General features: G+C 31.1%; 3 protein-coding genes across 19 annotated transcripts in view; 2 read left to right on the plus strand and 1 right to left on the minus strand.

The window, feature by feature from the left end:
- The window catches only part of LOC146538702 (cytotoxic granule associated RNA binding protein TIA1), a 102,325-nt gene extending 94,826 nt beyond the window's left edge, over window positions 1-7,499 (plus strand). For all 3 annotated transcript variants that reach the window (XM_085187312.1, XM_085187315.1, XM_085187313.1), the window contains 3 exons: window positions 1,285-1,457; window positions 1,959-2,091; window positions 2,467-7,499. In XM_085187312.1, coding sequence (XP_085043438.1) covers window positions 1,285-1,457; window positions 1,959-2,091; window positions 2,467-2,508 — 348 coding nt within the window. In that variant the 3' untranslated portion in view covers window positions 2,509-7,499. The remainder of the gene's footprint in view (window positions 1-1,284; window positions 1,458-1,958; window positions 2,092-2,466) is intronic.
- The window catches only part of LOC146538701 (uncharacterized), a 178,520-nt gene that overhangs the window by 101,469 nt on the left and 50,488 nt on the right, over window positions 1-26,563 (plus strand). The window lies entirely within an intron of this gene.
- On the minus strand, window positions 7,778-24,266 carry LOC146538704 (uncharacterized). Of its 15 annotated transcripts, none has more exons than XM_085187284.1 (19): window positions 23,880-24,266; window positions 21,982-22,106; window positions 20,813-20,917; window positions 19,665-19,784; window positions 19,106-19,216; window positions 17,785-17,832; window positions 16,542-16,697; window positions 15,525-15,610; window positions 15,238-15,322; window positions 14,822-14,899; window positions 14,279-14,370; window positions 13,868-13,982; window positions 13,260-13,343; window positions 12,300-12,447; window positions 11,747-11,950; window positions 10,805-10,933; window positions 10,367-10,482; window positions 9,217-9,416; window positions 7,778-8,529 (listed from the first exon to the last, which is right to left on the minus strand). In XM_085187284.1, the coding sequence occupies exons 2-19, from the start codon at window positions 22,088-22,090 to the stop codon at window positions 8,452-8,454; spliced, it is 2,064 nt and encodes a 687-aa protein (XP_085043410.1). In that variant the 5' UTR covers window positions 22,091-22,106; window positions 23,880-24,266; the 3' UTR covers window positions 7,778-8,451. The 15 variants fall into 15 exon arrangements, with proteins under 15 accessions (XP_085043410.1, XP_085043408.1, XP_085043409.1 ...); XM_085187282.1 differs by having other exon boundaries at window positions 17,785-17,835; XM_085187283.1 differs by having other exon boundaries at window positions 17,785-17,835; window positions 24,187-24,250.

Below are 26,563 nucleotides of genomic sequence, written 5' to 3' on the forward strand. Positions count from 1 at the left end.
AGTGACAGCTGTCAAATTGATATTCATTATTAATTCACGTTACTTTGTACGCTAGTTGGTGTTCTATGTTACTCTATAGAATAACAGAAAATACAGTCGTAACTACAAAAACAAACGATTATTTATTTTGTTATCCTCGTCTACTTTGTACTATTTTAGAAAATGTATAGAACCAGAACGTAGCGGGACTCGAGATCGCGGCTCTTGGAAATTTTCTAAAATATATTTATTTTATTATCTGGAAAACAAGCAATAAGGTATCAAAAAACAAGCATATATGTAAGTTCTTAATCTGGGAGACAGTGTGCGGTGTTGAGCTCAGCCAGTCAACAGGAGCGGACGGTCTAAATTACGAAGAAAATTACTTTGAGTACATTTTAAAGACACCTTTAATTATCATTAAAATGTATTCAACTCTCTTGAGATTGAAATGAATTCTTAACGTCGATAAAATATATTTTACTTTTAAATTAAAATGTCGATGTTTCCATTAATTACACATTAATTATGCTTAAAGAGGGTCTTTTATATATATATAGAGAGTGGTATCTATATATTTTGTGTGTGTGTGTGTTTGTGTGTATGTATGTAATAAATTGAATTATTATATTTTTAATGTAACTTGTAATTTAATAGTATATTTTATCTTGTGGTTATTGTTTGTATCTATAAATTTTATGTGGAAACTTAATTGGATTGTGTGTCATCTTTTAAATTTGTAATGTTTGTGTATTTTGTATTCTGTTTGTTTCCCTAATAAAAATATAAATAAATAAATAAAAGCACTCCGTTCCCATAGGACATTACCATTCCCCATTTTCCACCAGATACTGGATGCAATTGAGGGCTGGAACGCAAAAACACACTTTGCCTCGACACCAATAATAATGAAAATATTAAATATTTCAATTCCTCGAATGGGAATCGAACCTACAAACTATCGTATTTACAGTCGTAGTGACATACGATTGATCTCATATTCGATATATGTATGTTTTTGGAAAAAAAATGTGTATCACGTTATAATTTTTGAATCGGTCGGTGATCGGTGCGTAAAGAATGTAATATTTAAGACATTACGTTCTTCTAAGCTATTGCATCGTCGTTGGGGAGGGGGGTCAGCAAACAAACACTCCACACAGAGAGCCACATTGATAATCACGCTAAGAATACCTAGACGTTACATACTCTACCGTACGACCTCTATGCTATCAATCAGGACACACAACCGTCTTTAATTATAATGGTATTTTTGAATTAAACATATTTTGATATCCTTTTCAGTTGGGAGGAACAGCGTACAGTCCATTCGGAGCGTATACAGGTGGCGTACCACCAGCTTCATATTGGTATAATACATATCCTCAGCAGCTAGGAGGCTTCCTGCAAGGAGTCCAAGGAGTGCAGGGCTACTCCTATGCTGGACAGTTCGCTGGATACCAGCAGCAGTACATGGGGTACGTATCGCTTCTTTGCAGATTTGGTGGATTTTAAGTACAGGATTAAGACCTTCTTTCAAATTCCTTGTTTCTGGGGTGGCGTAATACATAAGTAATAATAATTATATAAATAATTGATAACTAAAAACCCTCGACACAAAAAGCTCTAACAAACAACTAAAAATAGCTCATAATTTTCAAACTACTGGATGTCTTTAATAATAGCTATAGAACACTCTCTACTAAGTCACCTTTAATCAAAAAAGAGCTACTTATAACTGTGTCCTCGGAGGTTAAACATAAGAAGAAAGACCTAAGAAGCACAACTTTGCATTAGAATTCAAATTCTTCATGTCGGAGTCGACGTGATGAACCGCTGTACCGACTGTAACCGCTACAGTTGTGGGTTCGATTTCCATAGTGTTTTTTCACTTCTGTCTGCTTACATTGCTATGTGCGGAATCCATTACAAAATATTTTAAATTTAACTTTCCATATAAAGATATCAAAAAATTGTAGAATGGGAGGTGTCCAGCTCCCCTGGGCCCTGGGTGGGGGAGTTGGGGGCGTTGGTGGTGTAGGAGGTGTCGCCGCCATGTCGCAACCCCCGCAAGTGCTGCATTATCCAGTCCAGCACTTTCAGGTACAGCCGGTAAGTTATTTTTTATAATAATGTTTTATGACTTCTGTAAAATGGATTGATACGGTTTTTGCAAATTACGCTCATAGAATGACAGACAAGGCGCGGCGTTGAGTGGCTTTACTTTACTTAAGACTTGTCTTCAAAATTCGAGGGCTTTTAGGCGGTACGTGAGCAACAGAAACACCTGTCTATCCTATTGTGTGGGGGGAAGCGGAAAACTAAAAAGAAAAGAAATTAATAATTAAGGTTACGTTCGAGTGACCTCAAAAAATCCAAATTTGCAAAGTTCAACTTTTAGGTAACATTCTATAAATATGTAGAGAAAATCTAGTGACAAATTATAACATTATATTATTCTTCACAAAAAATATTGATACATTTCAGATCGGTGAAGACGAATGGCTGGCCCCAAGTTTGCTGGTGTGAGGCCAACGCTCCGCACCTCCCGACCCGTGCCGCTGTAAAGAATGGTCATCTCCTTCACCCTATACAAATTAAACATCAATCAATCAATCAACGTTCTCATTAAATTATAATTATTTTATCAATCTTTATCAATCTTTCAACCATACCAATTATATCGAAGTGAATTGGTCAATCGAAACAAGTGAATAATTATAAATTATGGAAATTATGACACGAACAATAATTATATTATCAAAATATAGAATGTTATCAATTCATTTGCTCATGATGGGGACTGGTTGAGATGTGACAGCTGTTTGCTGTTTGGCTTCTAATGAAAAATGTAAAAGTTGTTATGAAATGAGTTTCCGTATAAATCGTATGGATATTGAATATTATACGTGTTAATGAAGAAAGGATTGAAATTTTCGTTTCTTTATTAGAAGCGTTTGATAATGAAATATATTTCCGGAAAATAGTGAAAAAATCATTTTCATTTTCAATGATCATTCTATATTCCATCAAATCATTAAATTCTTTAAAAACTTAGCACGATCAATTGGTATACAATCTATCCTCTATAAGATTCTAGAACTTGTTTTTCTTTGTTTATTTATAAAGTTCCGTATATCAGTTGATTGGGCGAAGGTTGTCGGCAGGGGGCTAGAGGTGGCGGGTTTGAGCAAAGGCTTCTCTCTCGCTTGGGGTAAGGCGAAACGGATAAAAAATGTGAGTCACTCTATCGAAATATTTATTTCTACCGCTGCTTATGACATGAGAATGCGAATAATATAATAATTTTTAGAAATTATTATTATTATATATAAATATTTAAAATAAGTAGGTTAAGATAGCTAAGGTTCTATGGAGTACGCGGGCCAATAAAGGTTGCGACGTGAATGATTTTTTTTTGGAACCAAAGATGACGGTACCAAAAGCACAAGTATAGGATAAGATTTAAAAAAAATGTAGATTTTTCGAAAAATGTTTAAAAAATAGAAAATTGTAGGCAACGTACAGATCGCGAGTGAGACGTTTTTTAAAAAATTTTATATCTGCAGTGATAGGGGGTTAGATATAAAAGAAGTATATACGAAAAGAGTTTTTAGTCGGATTTTTTTCAACACATGCCAAACCCATAATATAAAATCATTAATATACTGTTATAAAAAAGGTTGTGTCTAAATTATATGGACTTGAAGATCAAAACGTGGGATACCCGAGAAAGTAGAGAAAATTAGATTTATTTATATTGTAAGTGAAAAGAAAAAATATTTATTGTAATCTAAGGGCATTTAATCGTTTACTGTAGCTAGTGTTAAAGGAATGTGTGGGACAAATGCGTACGCGTCTTTTTTTTTAGAAAAAAAAAACTTTTGCTGTCTTTTTTTTACTGACGTTACTTTTTCGTTGAAAAACTAGACTTTAATGGCGAAAGGTAGTTTTTACTACTGTCTTTTTTGAAAACTTTTTGATGGCGTACTGTGGACGTTATATGATATTTTGTAAAAAATGTATTTTATATATTATTATATTTAATCGTTATTGTTTTCTCTGTAGTTTCTTTTATCTATTTAGCGTTAATTTGAGCATGTAGAAGAAAAAACTTGTGAGACATATCGCTAGAAAAAAATCTATAATAAGATATTATTATAATATTATGATAAATTATATAATTTCCGCTAGATAAATTGAGGAGTCAATTTTTTTCACCCAATCAATGATACGGTCGCTGTTAGAGGAACACTTTGAAGGTGTGCGCGGCGAGGTGCGACCTCTCGGTATCGAAGTAGCATAGTTCTAGATAGTCAAATATAGTTGTAGGCGAGCTGGGCATATGAAACGTGACTCGTACGCCTATCGCTTGTATAGACATAGGAACGAACGTATATCCCTAGTGCTAAGACTTAGATAACGCCGACGGTCATTTATTTTCGTGGATAGTGTTTTTACACTATGCCTCGTTTCGAAGCGTCGTTGCCTTTCTCTTGTTGCTGTACTTCCTTCTAACATAGTGCTAATTAAGATTTAAATAGGTACGGCTTTCAGTTTCCCATAGAGTTAACGGCTAAGGTATTTAATGTGCGGAAAGGGCGGAATACGCTGTTTTGACGGTGATACGTTGTTTGTAATATTATCACTATTATTGGGTTTCATTTCATATACGAGTATGATGGCATTCCAGGGATATGCCGCGACCGAGTAGTTGATAACAATGTCAGTTTGTAATCTGTGTAGCAATAACATACAGAAGCTGCAGTGTCAAATTCATTAATTATTAACTGAATTTTGAAAACCATATCACGGACAAGAAATCTTCTGAAATTAATGGAAACTTGTTTTATAGAACAAAAAACGTATTCACGTCAAAAGCTAACCATTGTTATGTGGTATAATACATTAGCTAGGCAAATTGTAAGAATGATATTATTATATATACAAAATTATTGTGCAAAAGTTACATATATCGTTTAGATAGGCTATGAAATGTACGATTTTTCATTTATTTTCGTTTTCATTTCACATTTTCATTTGTCCATTCCATTCTTGGATAAGGTAATAATTTTAAGTCCCAAAAATATAACACCAAATATTTTATAATCCTTGAATTAAATGTAAAATGTAGAAGCATGATAAATTCTCATCTTAAATGAAACTTAAATGCCTTAACTGTAAATGTATTCTCCTTTTGATTATTTTTACATGTAGCATTATTTTTGAAATGGTATATTCAAAATCAATTTATTAAAATATTAATAACGAATATAAAAAAATAATATTTCGATACTTGAAATAGCAAAGAAATTCAACGAAATCTTTTGGATGTACCATTTTGAACATACAAGGTGCCAAACTATTCTGTTATATATTCGTTTATATATACCGTTCCGAAGTAAGTATAACACCAATGATCAGACTTGAATAATCCTCTAAGAGTGATTCTAAATTGAATTTTTACAGCCTTGAAAATACATATAACTGTATGATTATATGAACGTCAATTAGAAGTTCATTTATTTTAATAATTTAAATGAACAACATCGAGTACCTGCCGAGTGTCCTTCGCGTAATTATAAATACAAAGAAAATATTGAAGGAATATAATTTTACATATAATTCGTGAATAATCACTTCAAGGCTGTAAAAAGCGTAGTCTAGTCTATAATATAATATTCAGTGTTTTCTTTTGAATATATTCTAGTCGTCGTTTTCCCTTTGTTTTAGATAAATGCTAGAATTTTGATGTGTTATAGTGTAATTCCCAGAGGTCGCGTGCTTAACAAAACATTGTTTTGGAACACAAAAAGTGAATATTTTTTGATATTTATAAAATATGGATTTTTCCAATCCATTCGGTGTCTCGTAGGTTTTCTTTTTAATCTGTGGCTGTAGGGTATTTAAGGGTCTGTGGATATCGTGGAATGGACGACCTAATATAGAAATGGCACATAGCGGAATATATTATATGAAATAACAACGTTTATAATTAAAATCAAAAATCGATGACTAATTCATCTGTCAATTAAATAGCTTATTGAATATTTGATTAATGTCCATTTCTATATTATGTCATCGGATTTGTACTTTGTTTAACTGTAACTTAAACGTATACTGTACTGATATTCTGAATAATAATTGGCATTTAAACGCAATTGAGAACTAAAGAAAAAAGTTATAACAGTAGAGTATTTGAAATATTCTGAAAAAGAAGCTATCAATTTAAGCATAATATTCTGAAGTTTCATTGTTATTTAATTAAAAGCAAACATGTCGGTAATTTTCAGAATTAAGAAAGTTTTAAGATTATGAAAAAGATTTAATATTTTTTTTTGAAACCAAATCAAATACTCTAATGTTAGAAGACCATTCAATATGTAAGATCAATTAGTTTGTTTATTTTAAATTTGTGTAAATAATATAGTAAATGATATAATATGTCAATTATTATTAAGAATCCACAAAAAAATACAGCAATAATAACGCAATAGGTGTCGTAGATGTTTTATTTCTTGTACCGCTAGTTGTTGTATGAAGGAAAAATTATTGAGTTTGAAAAACTTAAGCTAAATCACATTTTTTTTCAATATTTTTAACCCATCATTTCCTTTTTTCTACCGTCCATGGATGTTGTATTAGACGTAGTTTAATTTTGTTTGAGCATATTTCATTTAATCTCATTTGAAGTTTACTAAACGCACACTAATATTTGGTAGATTACCCGAGCTTTGTTTAAGAGAATGTGATGAAAAACCGATATGACCACAATGTGTTAGTGATTTACACTTATTATCCCCATTTTTGTATTTTTATTATAAAATCTATCTTATACCCTTACGCGACTAATTTACATGTATCCTAATGTGATGGTAAGATACGATCTGATCGGTGTTCGTATTTCGAAATTTTGAAATTTTCCCACGTTTATAATCAATTAGAATCTTGGAATGTTCTGGGGTATTATGAACTGTATAAATTGTGAGAAAATTTTCAAATATTCGCCACTGGTAACACCGATCATAGGATAAAAACGATTATTTATATAATTTCCCCCCCTTCCCTTTTATTTTCCTTTCTTATCACATTATAAATTAGATGCATAGATAAAAAAATAGTATGTTAAATATATAATAATAAGTACTCGCTTGTCTGTTATTTTGTATTTCGGTTATGTTTTCTGAAAACAATTCTGTTGATCCGTTGTAATGGCGTTAGAATGAAATAACACAATTTTGCAATTATCATCTTTATTATTTTTAAATTTTATATAGTATTAAAATATTTTTTTTATTATTTTAATTTTAGTCTCTCTAAATACTCTGTGCTCAGGATTTTTGGAAATTGTGCTATCTCTTACTAAGGTCCAGTAAACTGTTGATTTTAACTGTTTTTATTTTAAATGAAATTTACCTAGCTATAAAGATATAATACTCCGTACCTACCTATAGAATAATTTAGGTAAATACTATAAGGATATATAAGATGCGATAACAAATAAAATAAAGAGAATCAAATTGTTTTATTTTTACCTAAAATCCCAAAGTCCCTCCTGAAATCTGTAGTAATATTATGAAGCTGCGAGCTGCTGGGGCACAAACGCTTGACTGTAATCGCCACAGAAAGATATCTTATCATCTAAGCTAAGTCGATATTTTTATCCGTTTGATACAACTTATTTATGTTGTTAGCATCTGTTTGGTGACGCTTGGCAAGAGAGAATGCAATTTATATAACATTATTAAAGACTTTATTCATACTTAAGAAAGAAAGGATTCACAAATAAAAGTCAATATAAATAAAACTCTATATTAATATAATATAATAATATTGTGTGTATGTCTGTGTGTGTCATAATGTGTAAATTCATTCTTGCACTCTCCCAATTTATTACCGGAGATCTAACCGCCGCGTTTCAAACGCCGCGTTCGAACGCAGCGGGGACAAACCGCTAACAATTCATACTTAAAAGTAAATATTGTCTCAAAAAACGTTCATTAGCTAACTAAATGAGACTTTGGGTATTCGAAAATATGAAAATTATAAATTTAAAAAAATATACATATTATATTAAATATCTCACAGACTATATATAAAAAATCTTATAAATATGTAGATCATTTGACGAAAATATGTTTTTCCAAAACGAAAAAAAAGAGCTAGAAAAAACCATAGTAAAAAAATTAAGCAGTCTCGTGATCGAATGATACGTATAACTTTTTTTCATATAAAAGAACAACACATAAAAAAAAGAGGAAAAAGTCCTAACAAATACCCAATTCATATTCGAAATATCTTTGAAAAAAAAACTATCATTTTATTTATTATTAATAATTAATCAATAATAATAATAATAATTAAAACTATTTAACCTTTAGCTAGACTTCTAAAACTATATATATAGTAATATAGCTAGTGACAAATGCAGCGTTTCGCTCGCGGCGTTCGGAACGCGGCGTTTCAAACGCTCTACTGCTTGAGGCGTTTGTAGTTTGCGAGGTGGCTGTTCAAGTGCTGGGCCAGTTGGTCCGCGCGTGCAAATGAAGCCTGGAAATAGAAAAATTATTGTAATTTATGTTCATAATATTATTCTTATCATGATTCTTTTATATGAATGCTTTTCAATTTATTGTTCCTAAATGGCCAAAACGATTTGAATACAACTTTGTAAGTATATTAAAATACGGTTCTAGATGGTCCATTAGATGGAACTGCCGTATAGTTCTCAGTACAAATCATATTTGTTTATATCATCTCTTTGTCGGACAGAACGTATGCCGGGCACCATAGTAGGTTATATAATGATTAGAGATCGAGAGAAATATTTTTGAAAAGTTTTGTAAGAAAACTATAGAAAAAATATTACTGTAGAGGATTATTTTAAAAAGTGTTAATAAGTTGTACTTTATATTTACTAAAAATTATAGCGTATCCGTCAGGGTAGGTAGATTTTGAGGAATTTTCGAGACATTGTTATTGAATTCGGTTATTTATTGGATCCCTGCTCGGGGGGAATAATATATTAAATATTTTAATTTTGTCATTCTTGAAGCAAAGCGAAGCTTTGAGTTTGGCGAGAGTTCTGTAATGAAATATAATGGAAAATGGAGAAAGAAGGGGCTTAACACTAAGTTCCCTGTGCTTATCACCCAACAGTGTAATGAATGAGAGTATGTTTGGTATTTGTTTTATTTATGTGTCAGACTATATTTATTCGTGTTACGGGCTACGCACCTTGCACACGACGCAGCGGTAGAGCTGCTTGGCGTGGTTGTGCATGTGGCGCGTGAGCGAGTGCGCATGCGAGAAGCGCTTGCCGCACTGCGCGCACGCGTGCGGTAGGCGCGCCGCGTGCGCATGCGCGTGCGCGTGCTGCATGTGCCGGCGCAGCTGCTCCCAGCGCGCGAACGAGCTGCCGCACTCTGCGCAGCGCCCTACGGACGAGTTAATGGTGTTCAATATATCTGTCCAGAGGGTGTCCTGACTAATATCTGTCCGATATTTATTCTTGGGCACATAGATACGCGACTCCGCATACTCGAGCCGCCATTGTTATACTACTGGATGAGGCAGTCCGTAAAAGTGTGTGTGTGTGTGTGTCTTTCCTTTCCCCTCATATCCTTAACTTCCTTCTTCTACTGATCCACCCCCCTCCCCATTTTACCTGTCCTATTCCTCTCATCTCGGTATCTCCCAAATTTATTATTGTGTATTGGAAGTCAAATGGCATTCGCAAAATAAGAATAAGACTAAACTGGGTTTAGCTACCAAAGCGAAGTCAAAGTCAAAGTCAAAATATCTTTATTCCATAAAAATGCTTAACATTCACTTGGACATGTCATAAAAGATAAAAAAATGCAAAACAAAATAACCAAAAAAAAATGTGCAATTTTGACTTGAAAAAAGCCCGTTCAAATGGTTGAGCTCATGAGAAGCAAAGAAACTCATGGCCACTCTTTTTAAATGCCAACATTTGTTATAAATCACAATTAACAATTTTAACTTAGAAATAGAGCAACTCATTTCCAAACATCTTTATCGCGAACATAATCTTTAACAGAGTAATAAGCTTTTTGGCAGAGCCTGTGCTTTACCACTTTTTTTAATTTGTTCAGTGATAAATTAACCACGTCGTTTGGAAGTTTGTTATAAAAGTGTATACTTTGACCTACGAATGAGTGAGACACTTTATGGAGCCTAGAGAAGGGCACAGCAAGCTTATTTTTATTTCTTAAATTATATTGATGGAGGTCACTGTTTTTATTAAATTTATTAATATAGCGAGGAAATGGAATTACTCCATTCCCCCTAGAAAAAATCAAACCCTTCCTCCGCCTTATTATTTTCATTCGACTATTCGAAAGTGATTCCAACAGATACTCACCAGCTCTCTCATCAGCGGTGTGTGTACGATCGTGTGCAGCAAGTTCCGCGTCATCTTCGAAACATTTGCGACAAACTTCACAACGGACAGTCATGGAACCACGGTGAACTTCCGCTCTGGAGAGATGGGAATAAATATTACAGTTCGAGAGGTGGCTCTGACCGAAAATACATACTTCCTGATATTATTTATTAAAAAAATGGCGGAACTCAACTCCGTACTTTGTCGACCAGAGCAAAGAGATGAAAATTATTTAAATATCATTCCCTCAAATGGTTTTTTGGGCAATCGATCTTTCGAATAGACCATCCAGTCTTTTCATTATTTGTTCTCGCAAAGCTTCTCACTTTTTTATTTATAGACTTATCATTCAAATTAAACTGTTTTCTTTAAAAGATTAAACGATTTTTGAGAAGACCGACGGGCCTTTTCACTTACTTGTGCTCCCAAAGCTTCTCCCGACGGTTGAACGTCTCATTGCAACAATCACACTCGTATCTGTCAGAGGAACGGGTTCGAGAACGAGACGTACCTCCACCTTTATTTTGATGGACACGCCTGTGAATTCTGTGAAAAAAAAAGTTAAAATTATAAGAAAAAATATAAAGTAGCTCCATACTTTTTCCCGCATATAATATGGTAGATAGAGGGAATAGAGTAGTGTTAAAACACTCCATTCTCTGAATAATAAATAATAATGAAAAAAATGAAGATAATAACAAAATAATGAGGACAGCGTGACGCAGCGGCATAGTGTTTGACAATAAACGTGATGGTTGTTAATTCGATTTGCCTACCAAGCTATATGCGTGAATTAGGTTGAGTTTTGTTTTATTTTTACTTGTTTAATTTTTGTATTCGTCTTATTTTACGCTTATACATTTTAAGCCTGTTATTTAAATTGTATTAGCATAGTCTTAAAACGGTAATAATTTTTTTTTTAATTTCGAAATCCGCCTCACTTCAAAGTAACCTCTTGGAATACCATTTTCTGCATATATGATCTGAACTGGAAGATCTTATTAGCTGACTCGTTATCAGATTCATTGATTAAGCCATAATATGTATATAGATTACAAAGATTTCGAGAGTAAGTAATCAGGATATATGTATTTAAAAATCGGAAAGGAATTAGGGTTGGAAAGAAAAATGAAATTAGATATATGCAGATTGAGATGGAGATAGACAGAAATAGAAATATATACAGCAATAGAGAGATATATTGATATATTTTTATTTTATATATTATATGATATATATTTTTATATGACAGAGATCAAAATGAAATTAGAGAAAATAAAAAGAAACAGATGTTGAATAGAAATATTTTTTATATACGACATAAAAACAGAGATAGAGAGAGAGAGAAAAAAAACTCACTTCAAAGTAACCCTCGTCGAATACCACTTCCTGCATACATGACACTGGAAGCTCTTATCGGATGACTCGTTTTCAGACTCGCTGATATCATCCTGGGCGGGGGGAACCCCCATAACCACTCTTTCTGGATCAGAATCGGTGTCTGTGTCTGTATTTGAACCTGTTGCTGATTCGGAACGGTGGTGTGACCAGGAGCCGAATGATCTAGTTAAAAAAAAATGTTTATTAAAATGTTAAAATTAAAATTGTTTATTACATTTAGCTAACGACACGAACGCGAACTTTCTCACTTATAATAAGTAGGACAATAGGACAGCAGTATATTATTTTGGGTAATATTATCTTTTATAAATTGTTTAAAAGAAACAAAAGAAATATTATGAATTTATAGAAATATATAAATTCCCAATAAAATTTAGATATTTTCATTTTCTTTCTTTTTAATTTAAAAATAATAGTGAAGTTAATAAATAACAATAAGCACAGTAGCTTTCCTCTGCTTCCAACCCTGCTACATGCGGAATACAGCGTGAAATAATAAAATGTCACTCACCTATCATCCTCAACGCTGTTAACCGTCTTATTCTTATCATTATCTTTAGGTTTATCATTTTTCTTGTTATCATCATCGGATTCGCTATCAGAACTGTCAGACGAACTTGAACTGCCCGACGATGATGATGATGATGAACTGGAACTACCTAAAAGCGAAAAAAAGCAATTAAAAATTAAATAATTTCTCCCCCATATACATACCATACAAAAATTATACACGCTTTATCCTAGCGAGGTATTCACAGAGAACGGAGCGATAAACGCTACAGTCTCTACATACCTCTTTCGCCTCCTCCATTGTCATCGACCTCTTCATACATGTAAAAAGCACGAACATCATGCTTATTACGTGACCTTCTTCCAGTATCTTTGATACTGTGTTTTCGAAGGTCAACCGAGATCTCCCCCTACCTCTCTTACCGCTCAGTTTTCCATCATAGATCTTTTTTGCCATTCTTTCATCACTCATTCGTTCGACGTGCCCAAACCAGCTGAGCACGTTCTTCATTCTCACTGTGACATCCTCGCTAGTACCTGCCATTCTGTGTACCCCTTCATAGCGAATTCGATCAGCTCAGCTGTTGTTTGTTGAAAATGTCTAAACAAACTGAGTATATGTATAATAGATGCGGAAATAAATGAAATATTAAACACTTTTCATAAATATATGTCTCATATTGTTATTTTTTACTTATAGTATAAAATTACATTCTTTTCTAATTGTATATGTGTTCGTTCACTCGTCAATTTAACGCGTTTTCGTAGAGATAGGTATACCGCATAGAGAAGTTCAATATTTTAAAACTTTTAAAGAAAATAGACTTCAATACATTTCCCTCGATCAATTAATAAAAGTCGGAGATTAGAAAAGAAAAAATAAAAATTTCACTTATAAAATTTCTGTTACATTTAGTTATATACACACACATGAGGAAAAAACAATAAAAAAATTCCCTACCAGAGCCCGAACTAGAATCTGAATCGGAGTTTGAACTGTCTTCTAATTTCTCTGTTCTTGTGTTTAACTCTTTTACCGATGCACCTGTAATAGACATACAAGCAAATATAACAGGAAACTTTGTAACATTAAAACCTATAAAACATTTTACGTAGCGGAATTCAACCCGGCCACTCCGGTCTCCAGGAGTAACATCATAAAAATATTAAGAAAAAAGATATTGATAGACAAAGCAGCGTTGAGCTTCACAACCTAACAAGCAATGTCCCAAAAAGTGGGAAGTTTTTTAAACATTGCAGAGTAGGCAAAGGGAATCTGGATAGGTTGCCATGTTCCCCTTGTTATGACACTCCGTTCAAATTACAATTTCCTTCCCCACTTCCGCCGAATTTTTCGAGTGTCTAACACTAAGTTCCCTCTACCTACCCTGCTATATGCATGAAACTAATTTGTCTTTTTTGCCAATCATCATAAAATTAAAGTAGAATTTAATTTTTTTTATCAATTAGATTTTTAATTTTTTATATTATGTACTGTTTTAACTTTTTTTATTATATTATTTTCTACCAATTAGCTAATCTTTTATATATATTTTTTTTACTTCTTACCTTCTGAACTTCGTACTGAAAGTACGTCATCATCTCTCTCTCTCTCCGTTTGGTCCATTTGATCGGATGGCTTTTTGAAATTAGCCGCTAGTAAATGTGCTTCGTATAGATCATCCTGGAACAAACAATTTTGATTAATATATAGATCTATGCTAATATTATAAAGCTGACGAGTTTGTTAGGTTGAATGCGCTAAACTCAGGAACAATTGGTTTTAATTGAAAAACAATCTCTTACTGTGAACAGTACATTTATTTTTATCAAATTCTATAGGGGTTACAATTCATCATATTAAGCATATTGATGTAACTCAACTTGTTACTCTATCTACATAACACTCATTTCACATCTACAACACGGAGGTAAAACCGAACTCTATTTCGAATTTCAGCCAATTACCTACCTACCTACCTTGTCAATATTAGCGTATTTCTCATGTATATGTCTTAACGCTCTTAGATTTTCGTCTAAACTTAATGAATCCGAAGCTTGACTCGGAGATCCTGAAAAAAAAAATTTTGATTGATTCTACAGAAACATAAAATAAACGATTTCTAGCATCACATAGTAGATGGAGAGAACCTAGTGTTAAGATCAAATAGACATTGCGTGTTGGGTTACGGAACAGAACACCGCATTTTGTCTCCGAATGGGGATCGACCCTACAACCACCGTGTTCACAATCACTGCCACGCGTGACACGACGGTCCCTTGTAATTTTATAAACAAGAGCAAAAACACGCTACTCGCAAAAAAATTATTTAAATTAATATTAATATTTAAAAATAAAAAACAATGAATTTTTAAATGTACATATTACTTTTAAGTAAATAAATACAATAAAATCCCTATTCTCACACAAAAAACCAAAATATTTTTCTGGTTTTTTGTGTAAAAAAATTATCATTCCTCATACTAAAAGGTTTTTTTGGAAGAAAAATTTAAAAAAATCACCCAAATCCGGCTCGTCATCGCTGTCCAAGGAGATCGGTTCAGTGGCAGACGGCATCAGGTTACTTCTCACTCGTATCTCTGAAAGATTAAAAAAAAATTACAAAATAAGATTTTTTGTTATGTGTATGTGGGTACGAGGTTTGGTTAATTGTTGACTAACTAACTCAAAATGCTAAAAACAATCCTTATCACAAATATATATAGTTTTAATATTAGAAAATAGGATAGACGGTCTCCAAGAGGCTGGTTCGAGTCTCGCTACATTAAAATATTTATAAGTTTATTAAAATGTCTTTCTTTCCTTAGTGTGGAATGACACTTTAAAACTTTTCAAACTGTATTAATTAGTTATTACAACTTTTGGGACAGAAACATCTCACGATTTATATATAAAATTGACAAAAGAATAAACTCACTTCCTTGTTGCGGCTGTTTATTAGCTAGCTGATCGGACTTCCTCGGCCTTCCGCGCTTACCTTTTACACGTTCTGCATTTGCAGTCTATAAAAGCAAGAAAAATAGGGAAAATGTATATAAAAGTTACCAATTCGACATTTTAAATTCGGACATTATGGATGGTAAGCAATCAATATATTTTTTTAATTAAAAAATATATTTTTGAATTAAAATTATTTTTATATTTTTTATAAGTACGACTAACCCGCCGTACACGCAAAAGTGAACTATATTATTGTATACTTACAGAATCTTTCTTATTAGGAGCTCGTTTGGTATATTTTCTTTTTGCGCGCGGCGTTGATTCACCGGCCGATGACGAAGCGGCTGAATCTAAATATGGTACAAATTACTTATTTTTGTGTAAAAAACAATATTAATTATTCTATACTATATATTATACTTTAAAGCGCATGTAGTAAAAAAAATTGACTTCATTTAGTAATTTAAGAAATCTAATTTATAAATATAAATGACGAAAAACAATATTTTGAACAACAATAAGTTTAAAAATTAATTTGCCATAAAAATATAGCACAGAAAGATAATAATAATAGATATAGTAAAATAATAACAGTAACGGAAAGAAAATAGTTTCTTATAAAAAAAAATTAAAACAATACAAATCATACTGTAACCGTACAAGAATCACAACAAGTTTACAAACAACATATGTATATTTACTATGTCACCCAAAACTAGTCTTTATCATGCTTACGGAAACCAACGCATCCTATTTTATAATACGAAACAAAATACAACCATCTACGTCTAAATACATATTTGTTTAAAAACAATTATAAATATTAAATATTACCAACAGCCTACATCTACTGGCCTCATGCTCTTGACCATTCGCCGTCAACCATCATTTTGTCTTGTAAAATGTATCCAGTAACATTAATAACATATCTAATAAAATAAAATACGAAAAATCTAATCAATCCCAAATAATATTTTAATCCCAACATTTGACTTGCTATATTTCTATGAAACAAGTTTAAATAAACGCCTATTGAAACAAAATTACTTTATATTGGGCTACAATACCATGCCTCATTAAATTTTTTCGATGGTCTAACATTTATAACACAAAATCAATAATAAAATACATAAAAAATAACCATTACCGCCAAAGAATCACATTTTCCCTATCATGCAAGAAGCTTATTACGACAATAAATAATTTTATCAGATATCGAAAAAATATTCTGAAATTTTCCAAAATATGTAACAATTCATGCACCTATCTACTTTCTTTTACCTTTCCGTTTCAAAAATTTGGCATTTCTTCGCATTATAATTTTTTTATCATTCTTTCTCACCGACACCTTCTGAGATGTCTTTCTCATTGTCGCTTTATTTGTGGACACTTTTTTAACACGCGACGCCATATTGTTCGTTGTTTTAACGATTTTGCCTAAGAAATGTAGAGAATTTTGATATTTTTTGCGATTATTAAAAAAAAATTCATGATGCAGCTGTTATATGCCAAAGCAACACGATGGGTGTGGGTTCAATTCATATATCGCAAGGAATATCTTAATATAGAAAAATTTAAAACGTTGAAGGAATTATAAAATTTCCTTAAAAAAAAATTTTTAAATAATTAACGAGGACTTAGTGTCTTAAAAATAACCAGGTAGGTAAACAGGGTAAACAGAGGAAGCCTAGTGTTAAGACACTCCCGACAGCAACGAGACTCGCCACTAACTTCTCAACCTACTTTGCCTAATTTGTGGTAAACCAGTTTTTCGTATCATAGTAAACTTCTTTTTTTTTTATTAATTTATATTTTTTTGCTATAATACAATATGAAAATATTTGTTTTCAATACTAGTTTAGCATTGTTAGTATAGTTCTAATAAGTATGGCCGTCAAATGTGCATAAATAATAGAAGAAAATTTATATTCACTCCCATAAAGACATATTTAGACAGACTAAAAATAGTGTTAGCATAACTACTACATATTAGCATTAATCTTTTTCAAATAAAAAACATTTTTTATATAAGCCGTTCAGTTGTTCAGTTATTCTAGAAAATATATTTCATTTCTTTTCAGCTTCAACGTGTACACAGAAAATATAGCAGGGTAGGTCGAGGACACTCCGTTCCCGACGTACCGCACAATTTTCATGACATTGCATGTTTAGCGACGAAACTCAAAATTGCGCTTCCTTTTGTTGCTCGAGTGCGAAAACGAAAGTAATTAATTCCACCGCGTGGAAATCGAACCCACGACCGTCGAGTTTACATTCAGACAGTGTGGTGCTGTGACACAACGGCCTCTATGACGACTTCTTATTTACGATATTTATATACCACAATATTATATAATTTATTTTATTTTAATTCATATCCTAAAAATATTCCAAAATATGGTATTTTATTTTACTCCTATTTTAAGAATTTATTCATTTGAATTTATTTCATTTGACACTGAACGAGTCATATAAAAATCCATTTTATAAAGTGATAATTACAAAAAAAATTGAATCCACTTACCTCCAGTAGTTCGCCTTCTATATTCCCTCTTCGCTTTCTTTTCTAATGCTTCTGGGGAGAATTTTGTGTACATTTACATTTTGTTTATCTATATATTAACGTTTTAAACAAAAAAATCAACAATAAAAAAAACATACCTCTATTTAAATTGTGATTTTTTTATTTAATCTCCATTCGGGGAAATTATATTTAAAAAATAGATATATTTTAGCAATTTTTTTTATATTTCCAAGAAAATGCCAATATTTTATATGTAAAAAGTTGTTAATTATTTTATCAGAACAAAATAATTTATTATATATTTCATTAACTTAAATTTCATATAAATAACACAAAATGAATTGTCTAATTAATTAACTTTTTATTTATACATTACAAACAATAATTGAGAACCTCCATTTCATTATAAAATAAAAATTTAAATTTAAACTTAAGGAGGTTTCTTAAAGCAATGATAATAATGAAGACAGAGACAATCTACTTTATTAAAATGCACTAAAGTCTACTTAGTAAAATAAAACATGCTCATCAATCATCACTGTGTTTAAAATATAAAATATTTTTCCAAATATTATTAAAAATAAATTTCAACAACAAAAATCGAAAAACCACTTCAAAACCTTAATATAAAAATCAAAAAATCCAAAATTTTTGAATTTTCATACAATAAATCTAAAAAAAAATCAGACAATTACCTGTATAACGTATACTAGTTAACAAGACCCATTATAGTAGTTTTATAATATTTTTTAAATTATATATGATTAATGACGATAATAACCGGTTTTATTCCAAATTGGTGTAAATAGTAATAGAAGTTATTCGATCCTAACTTGGGAAAATGATTATATTTATTTTTGTTTCGGTGGTGCGCTGAGAACGGAATGTCTCAACACTAAGTTCCCTCTGCCTACCCTGCTTGCGAGAATAAAACAAGTGTGAAACGGAGACTTGTAGAGACAAAAACATAACTCAATTATATCATTTCGTTAAAATCACGAAAATCAGTAAAAATCTTACACAATTCTACACGAAGTCCATAGTCTTTATTTCTTTGCCTTTTTATATATTATGTGTATTTATCAGTTTTGTAATCTAACAAAATATGTTCAAAAAATCCTGTTAATTTAGAAAAGCTAAATCCACGCCACACTACATACAGCACCCATAGACAATTTACATTACCAACCCATTTTGTAGCTAAACAACCAAGATTTGTTAAAAATTATACATTAACTACCAAAAAATTCACCCAAAACTAGCCAAGACTCATACAAAAATCCACTACAATCCACAAAAACCCATCAAAATGAATACAAACCTAATTCCCTAGCTCGTTTCCTAGCCAGATATTCGGGACTAGTTTTATCCACCCGCGGTCTTCCTCGCTTACGCTTTTCCCCCGATTCCACACGATTATTCATTACAGCCGCTGCAAATAGAAATTTAACCCCATTTTAGCGTTAAAATTGGGTTTCTACGACGTTATGTTACTCACATCTTTTTTTATTTTAATGTACAGATGTGCATAAAAAATCGCAACGAATAATCCACTGCAAAATCACAGTATGATGTCATATTTTTTTATGTTTCCACATTAAATTATTATCTTTATACGCAAATTATGTTAAGAAAAGAAAGGTGTAAATAAAAATATCAAATTCAAAAGTTTATTATAGCTTCAAACGACTCTAAAACATATAAAGCTTTATAATACTTAAAAAAACATGAAAAATAATAATTGGCCATTAAGAAATACTCTAAGACTTTAAAAAATACACTAAAATAAAAAAAATCAAATTAAACAACATGCCATGCAATCTATGCACTACCAAACTCTACCCACTAATACAAAGAATACAAAACAAGATGGTGCATACCCATTTCCCTTGCTTGTTTCCTTGCAGCTAAATTAGCAAGATATTCCGGGCTTGTTTTATCAATTCTGGGTCTTCCTCTTTTTCTTTTCATTGGCGGTGGCGTTTGACTCGTCGCGGGAGCTTTAGAGCGAAAAAAATAAAAAAAATCATGCAAAAATAAAGAAAAAAGGCGAAAGAAGCTAATTTTTGTTGATTAAAAACTAAAATAAAACAAAACTATTAAGCTTTACATTTTCTAACTACTTCGGAGCAACATCGATGAATAGAGGTTCTCATTGTCTTTGTTTTAAAAAAAAAACAATAAAAAGAAACTATCTTATCTCTATATTATTTCTGCCTATATCTAAATAAAAAAATACATTATCAAGTAACACATATATTAAAAAAAATACATCCTTTAAAAAATATATGTGCTTGATATTGGTATATTAATAGATTGCTTTATAGTTTATACAGCATGTTCTATTAGTGATAAAAAATAATAATAAAATCCAAACATTATTACTCATAATAAATTTTGGCCCGCTATCTTCTTACGGCGTGCTCCTTAAGTAGATGAGGGTTCAAATTTTGGAAAATATTTTTTTTATTAATATTTTTGGTAACGAGGCGCGGCGTTGTGTTCCGCTTCACAACACGCAATGTCTATAAAATGAACAGTAAATGAAGAATAGTGCCATATCACTAACTAGTTTTACTTTGTCTACTCAGATATATGCGGGCGTACACAAAGATAAAAATAATATAAATTTTAAAATATTTAGTTAAACATATTTTTTGGAATAATTATAGGAAACTTTTTTTTTATTCCATTCTTCCCATATTTAATATCTATAAAAACTTACTTCACATAAAACCATGCACACATTACATTATATATTTTAAGTAATATTTAATAAATATGCTTGGACGGTAAACGTATTTAGAACAATGGTGATGCCAAAAATATGAAAAAGTAAAATATATTGTAAATCCCTACTATCTTCAAACTTACCTACTAACTGTTAAACAACTAAAAAATAGTTTTAAAAAAATATATTTTCCCATCTATTATCCACAAAACAAAAACCCAAAAATACACCTTACCCCATTTCTCAAATTTTTCGGGCAAAATCTACAAAAAATACTATAATGCAGGCGTAACTCACCAACATTTATCTCAGGCTTGTGTCTCGCGGCGTACAACTCCACTGCTGGCGGCACAAAGTGAGAGACGGGGGAACGATAGTCCACACTCAGTGGTAGTGGAGGCACTGGAAAATAAAGTAATAACAATTAATTTATTTTAAGAGAAACAAGCAGTACAATTAATTATTAAATTATTTATCTCCTTTCTTTATCATCCTGTAGGTTTAAATTTGAAATTTCAATTACATATTTTTACCAAAAAAGTAATTAATTATTTAGTACAAATATTTTCAATGTTGTTGCTATCCCATTCTTTCGAACTAATAACCTGAGATCCCACCGTTGAAACCTGCACCTATCAGTTTTCCTTCTATTATATAATATTTTACTTTAAAACATAAGGCAGACCGCGCATTTCCTCGTCTATTCTCATAGTCAAACGGAACCGGAATAAAATATTTCAAACGCTGAAAACCCCAGTGTTTGCGGCAGTAATTTTCCAGGCAACCCTGTTTTATAGTGTTCAGAAAAAAATAAGCTTTAATTTGATATATAATTCATTAAAAAAATACATGAGTGCAAATTATTAACATTTAATGACATGTTTAAACCAGGCAACCCTAGACTTGCGGCAGACTGAGAGCTGGCAACCCTTAATTTTCCAATTCCTTATGCGATTATCTTTCAAATGATGTGCGATTCATATAAAAAACGTATGAGTGCAATTTTCTCTAAAAGCGAGAGAAAAAATGTAATTAAAGGTGATTGCGGCAGGATTCTTCCAGGCAATCCAGGTGTAATCTGTTCTAATAATCATGTATTATTCATTAATATAAGTCTAATTGAGAAAACTGATATCTGCAGGTTTTAACGGTGGGATCTCAGGTCATAATATATAGTACGCACAAATTGTTGTCCGCCTTGATGTTCAGCGTTCTGAACTAATACGCATTGTTTGTCTCGCGCTCGGGAACAAATAATAATTAGTATACTTATTACCTCATTTTAACAAATAAATAATTAATTAAAAAATTCTAAGGATTTTTTATTTATCCCTAGCAGGGTAGGCTTCTAGGCAGAGGCCTACCCTTCTATATTCAGGATACTATAAAAAAATAACTTTAACAATTAAATTACAGCAAAAGCTTTGAACCCACTACAATCTAAATACTCAAAAAATAAAACAAACCTTTATCCAAACCATACATATCACCGTTGGGCTCCATCTTCTTATCGGCAGTTTGCTCATCAGTTTTGATCTGACGCACCGAGTCTAGTTGGCTCTCGCACAGTGCCATTGTTTATTATTATTTACTGGAAATGAAAGGTAAAATATAATTTACCAGCAACCTTATTGTCATATTATAGCCAAATCATTCAAAATGTTTACATTAATTGTATAAGCTAGATCACTGTAAAGTTGCATCTACATATAACAAAAGCAACTTTTTGCCTAAAAATGTGTTCAAAATCCATCCTCATAAACTTTAAAATGTATATTAGAAGGACTAGTAGGATAAGATTTTCCATATTTTATTTAAAAATTTAATCTAAAATGGAAAAATTTAATTAATTAAATACATAAAGCAACTTAACAAGGGAACCTAGAGTTAGGACACTCCATTTCCCACACATCACCCATTTTCGAGATATATCATGTTGAATGAGGGACCTCAACTAAAAATAATATTTAACTTCCTAGTAGGAATTGAACCTACAACCCTTGTACTTACAACCAAACATTGCCTATAAAGCCATAGGTTACAAGTGCAGTGCCCAAGTTTTTATATTACCTTATATATAAATATAGTTAACCAGTAACTATTACAAATATACTTTACTAGCTTTGTCTATGGTTTTGTCTGCATTGTTAAATAGTTGTTAATTAATAATTTTTATATACTTAGGACACAAGTGCACAAGTACTTGTGTATGACATATGACACATTCTAAGTGTATGTTTCAGCTTTATAAAGTTAGTACTTATGGATACAAATATTAATTTCTTAATTCAATACAGCAAATTATGTACTCGCAAATATTTAATTTCTGAAAATCTATACTAATAATATTATAAAGCTATAGTTTGTTTGGTTGAACATGATTATATCAGGAAGTAATCATGGAATTGAAGAATATTTTCTGTGTTGGATAGTCCATTTATTGAGCAAGGTTATAGGCTATATAAAATTTGGCAGAGACCCCAATTTGTAAGTCAGTTATGGTATAGTTTTATCAAAATAGTGCAACATGCTTTTATCAATCAAATTTATATTTGATGTGAAAATACATATATTATTTTTAATAATTTATTTACTAACATAAATATTAGAAAATAAATAACTAGTAAATATAATATTGAGGCCGTTGTTGTGCATGGGCACAAGTGTGTATTACTGTCAATAAGTGTTGTGGATTCGATTCAATTTCTGCCACTGAATCTTATCAGAAAGTAGCGAACAAGTGTCTTAATGGGAATGAAATGTCTTAACACTAGGTTCTCTCTGACTACTCTGTTATGTGCTGGTTACAGTATGAAGCTAACTAAATAAAAAAATATATAAATATACCAAAATTTAATAAGTATCATAAAAAGTAAAAATTCAATAACTTTTAAATGTAAATATTTTACATTTCAACTAACACTAGTCTATTGAGATTCCTGTTTGTTTAGACCTTTAGTAACAACATTAATTTTTGTATAATAAGTTAGGGGTATACAATCTTTCAATAACTTGTAATTAAAAAGGTCTTGTTAGTTAAACCGTATTCCACACTTAGCATGATAGGGAGGGAACATGTCATGTAAGACACTCCATTCTCCACCCTCCAATTTTAGAGTCATTACATGTCGAGTGACAAAGCTCAACGCTGCGCTTTCCTTGTTACTGGAGGGAGAAAATTATTCTTTCCCCTGAATGGGAATGGAACCCACAACCGTCGCGTTAACAATCACACTCTGTACCACTGAGCCACAACGGCCTTTAAAACACTTAAAACTCATTGTAATTATGCTTTATAACGTTGTTAATAATTATATTTCTTATCAAATATTGGTAAAGCAGTAAAAACTGTCATTATACTTACACAAAAAGAAACCATCTTGCCTCTAAACCATAAAAAATCGTTTGTACATTACAAATTAAACACTAAAACATCTAAAATGTCACTTAAAACTTAATTCAAACAAAAAACGATCAGATTCGAAAACAATATACGAAGAGAAATAAACTAATTCAATCCGATCAATTGTTAAAACTATTAATGGCTAGAAAGGTTTACTTGAAACGTGTGAAAAACAACTTATTTATTATTAACAAACGTTGTAAATACACAGTTTTGTTTTGTTATTCAATTTAAAAGTGATTTTAAAAGTTTACGAATGCGTACACACCGTATATAAACAATATATTGTATTTTCTATAAACTATGTCTACGTCCATTGCTTTACCAAGAAGGTGAAGCTACTGCCTGTGTTATGTGGGAAAAAGACAAAATCATTTTTGTTATGGCAGCATTTTGGATGAACCAACCAAATTAAAATGTCCTCTTAAATCCTAACAAAATGACATAAGTGTTAGTCATTTTAATATGGTTGTATAACTTTTATCTTAAAGAAATAGGGTACAAAATAGCTTGTGTTATATAGAAATTAGTTTACGTGACGCATTAATAACGTTTAGACTTTCAAATTGTTATGTATAGCTTATAAAATAAGAAAATAGTACTAAATACGGTTTAAAATCAGTATATTATTTTATTTACAATATAAATAATATTTCAAAACTTATTTTATTATATATAAATTGATAATATGACTATAAATATATATTTTTTTTGTATGTAAAATAGCAACTTTAATGTTGGGTGTGGGATAAGTGAGATGGAGGAAACAGTGTTGAAATATTGTAGGTATAGATAGGTCCGTCGCTGAGTTGGCATTCATAATTAGTTTTGATAAAGCAACGTTATCGCATCGAGGTTATTCCTTTTGTACAGTTTCACCTTGGCTGTATCGCTTTAATACTTTAGTCTTTACTTAATATTGTAAAATTAAAAAGTTAATAAAAAAATCTTAATGTGTTTTGTAATTTGTGATTTATTATTTTGACCTAAATTGTAATAATATAATTTTTGGTTTTGTTATGAGGTTTTTTTTTATTTAATATTTAAATCAAATAAAATTATTGTGGTAAGTTTATTAGTGGAATTGAATTGAATGTCTTTTAATTGTTTTTTTTTTATTTAAAAAATAATATAATATGAATATTTTTGGTTTTTCATTGTGTCGAGTTTAAAGAATTTATTATATAAAAAATGGATATATTAAAAATTCAGTTTTAAATTATGAATAAATTTATTTCTATACGTATTCTTGAAATTCCCGTTTCTGAAACTTGTTAAATTACTTAAATATCTTTTGCACAAAAAAGGTGACACCAAAGAGTAAAGATTATTGACTCCAACATTTTTTTAATTTATTTTCATAGGTCGTCGTGGCGCAACAGTATAGCGAATGACTTTAAACTAGTCGGTTGTGGGTTCTATTCCCACTCGGAAGAATTAAAAATTTTCGTTTCTTGTTCTATAAATATAGCACGGCGTTGAGTTACGCCAATCAACACACAATGTCTCGAAAATTGGGCCGCGCCTGTGGAACGGAGATTTTCAACGCTCAACTCCTGCTGCCCGTGAAGCTAAGAAAAAATAAATAAACCAAAACATATTCTGACATGAGATATAAAGTAAACATGTGTAAGTTATAGCTCTAAATAAACACTTGTGTCTTTATAAAGCTACTAATAAAATAATAACATATTATTATTTTTTAACCAATTTTATTATTGCATTATCTTATTTATAACTTAGAGTTAGGGCTTAGATTTCTTTGTTGAATTAGCAATGGTTAAAATCAATATTTTTGAGAGGGGAGTGATCAATAATTACGTGTCTAGTCTAATTTGTACAGCGGTTTGTTATAAGTTGAACATGTTTATTTACGGTATAACCTACATATGTTTATGTATTGCAAATAATTGTATAAGTTCAAAGTTGAGCAAAATTGGTTGGTTATTTATATTATATAGCTTCTGTTCTGTTGATCATCCCACGGGATGTATTTAACTGAATAATATATTATAATATAGATTTACCATGATTTGATTCATTGAAGTATCATGTTCTTTTTACAATAAAATAAATATAATTTTTTCAAAGAGATTGGAAATAATTACGGTTTTATCGTTTCAATGATGTCTGTTATCATTTTGGCTAGTGTTGTAGGTTCAAATTCTTTACGAAAATACTTTAAAAACAATGTTATTAAAACATAACGTAGGGTTGTTTTTTCAGTTTCACAAAGGTACGAATAGATCTCGAGACCATCCTGGCGCATTGAACTGGACGTCGTCTTAACTATAAACGCAAATATTGTGGGTTTTAATTATTTAATTTCCTCGCCCCTCAAATATGACAAAGCGTGGCGTTAAGTTCTGCCACTTGCTACCCATTATCTCAATTCACAAAAAAAAGGAGAACGGGGTGTCCTGACACTATGTCCACTATGCCTACAATGCTATATGCGGGATATAGCGCTCAGATAAAAAAATCTAATCTCCCCTATAAAAAAAGCAGAGTAATTGATCACTAGGTTTTTTATATTAGATACCTAACTTGTAATGCTTATAGTACCTAATTTAAATGTTAGGTTAATTTATTACATAGTTAAAAGACAGTGATGTATTTATTCAATATGTAAAGATATCAATAAG

Source organism: Heliconius melpomene, chromosome 6 (assembly GCF_056956725.1).
Source record: "Heliconius melpomene rosina isolate 202511_hmr_F chromosome 6, ASM5695672v1, whole genome shotgun sequence".
Classification (NCBI taxonomy): domain Eukaryota; kingdom Metazoa; phylum Arthropoda; class Insecta; order Lepidoptera; family Nymphalidae; genus Heliconius; species Heliconius melpomene.

Bases quoted from the DNA above. Each gene is read 5' to 3' on its own strand.
- LOC146538704 (XM_085187282.1), bottom strand. From the start codon at position 22,090: ATGGCACTGTGCGAGAGCCAACTAGACTCGGTGCGTCAGATCAAAACT. The intron at 19,217-19,664 runs GTATGCACCATC...TTCTATTTGCAG, and splicing joins GAAACAAGCAAGGGAAATGG to CGGCTGTAATGAATAATCGT. The intron at 12,448-13,259 runs GTAGGGAATTTT...TTTCGCTTTTAG, and splicing joins AGATTCTAGTTCGGGCTCTG to GTAGTTCCAGTTCATCATCA.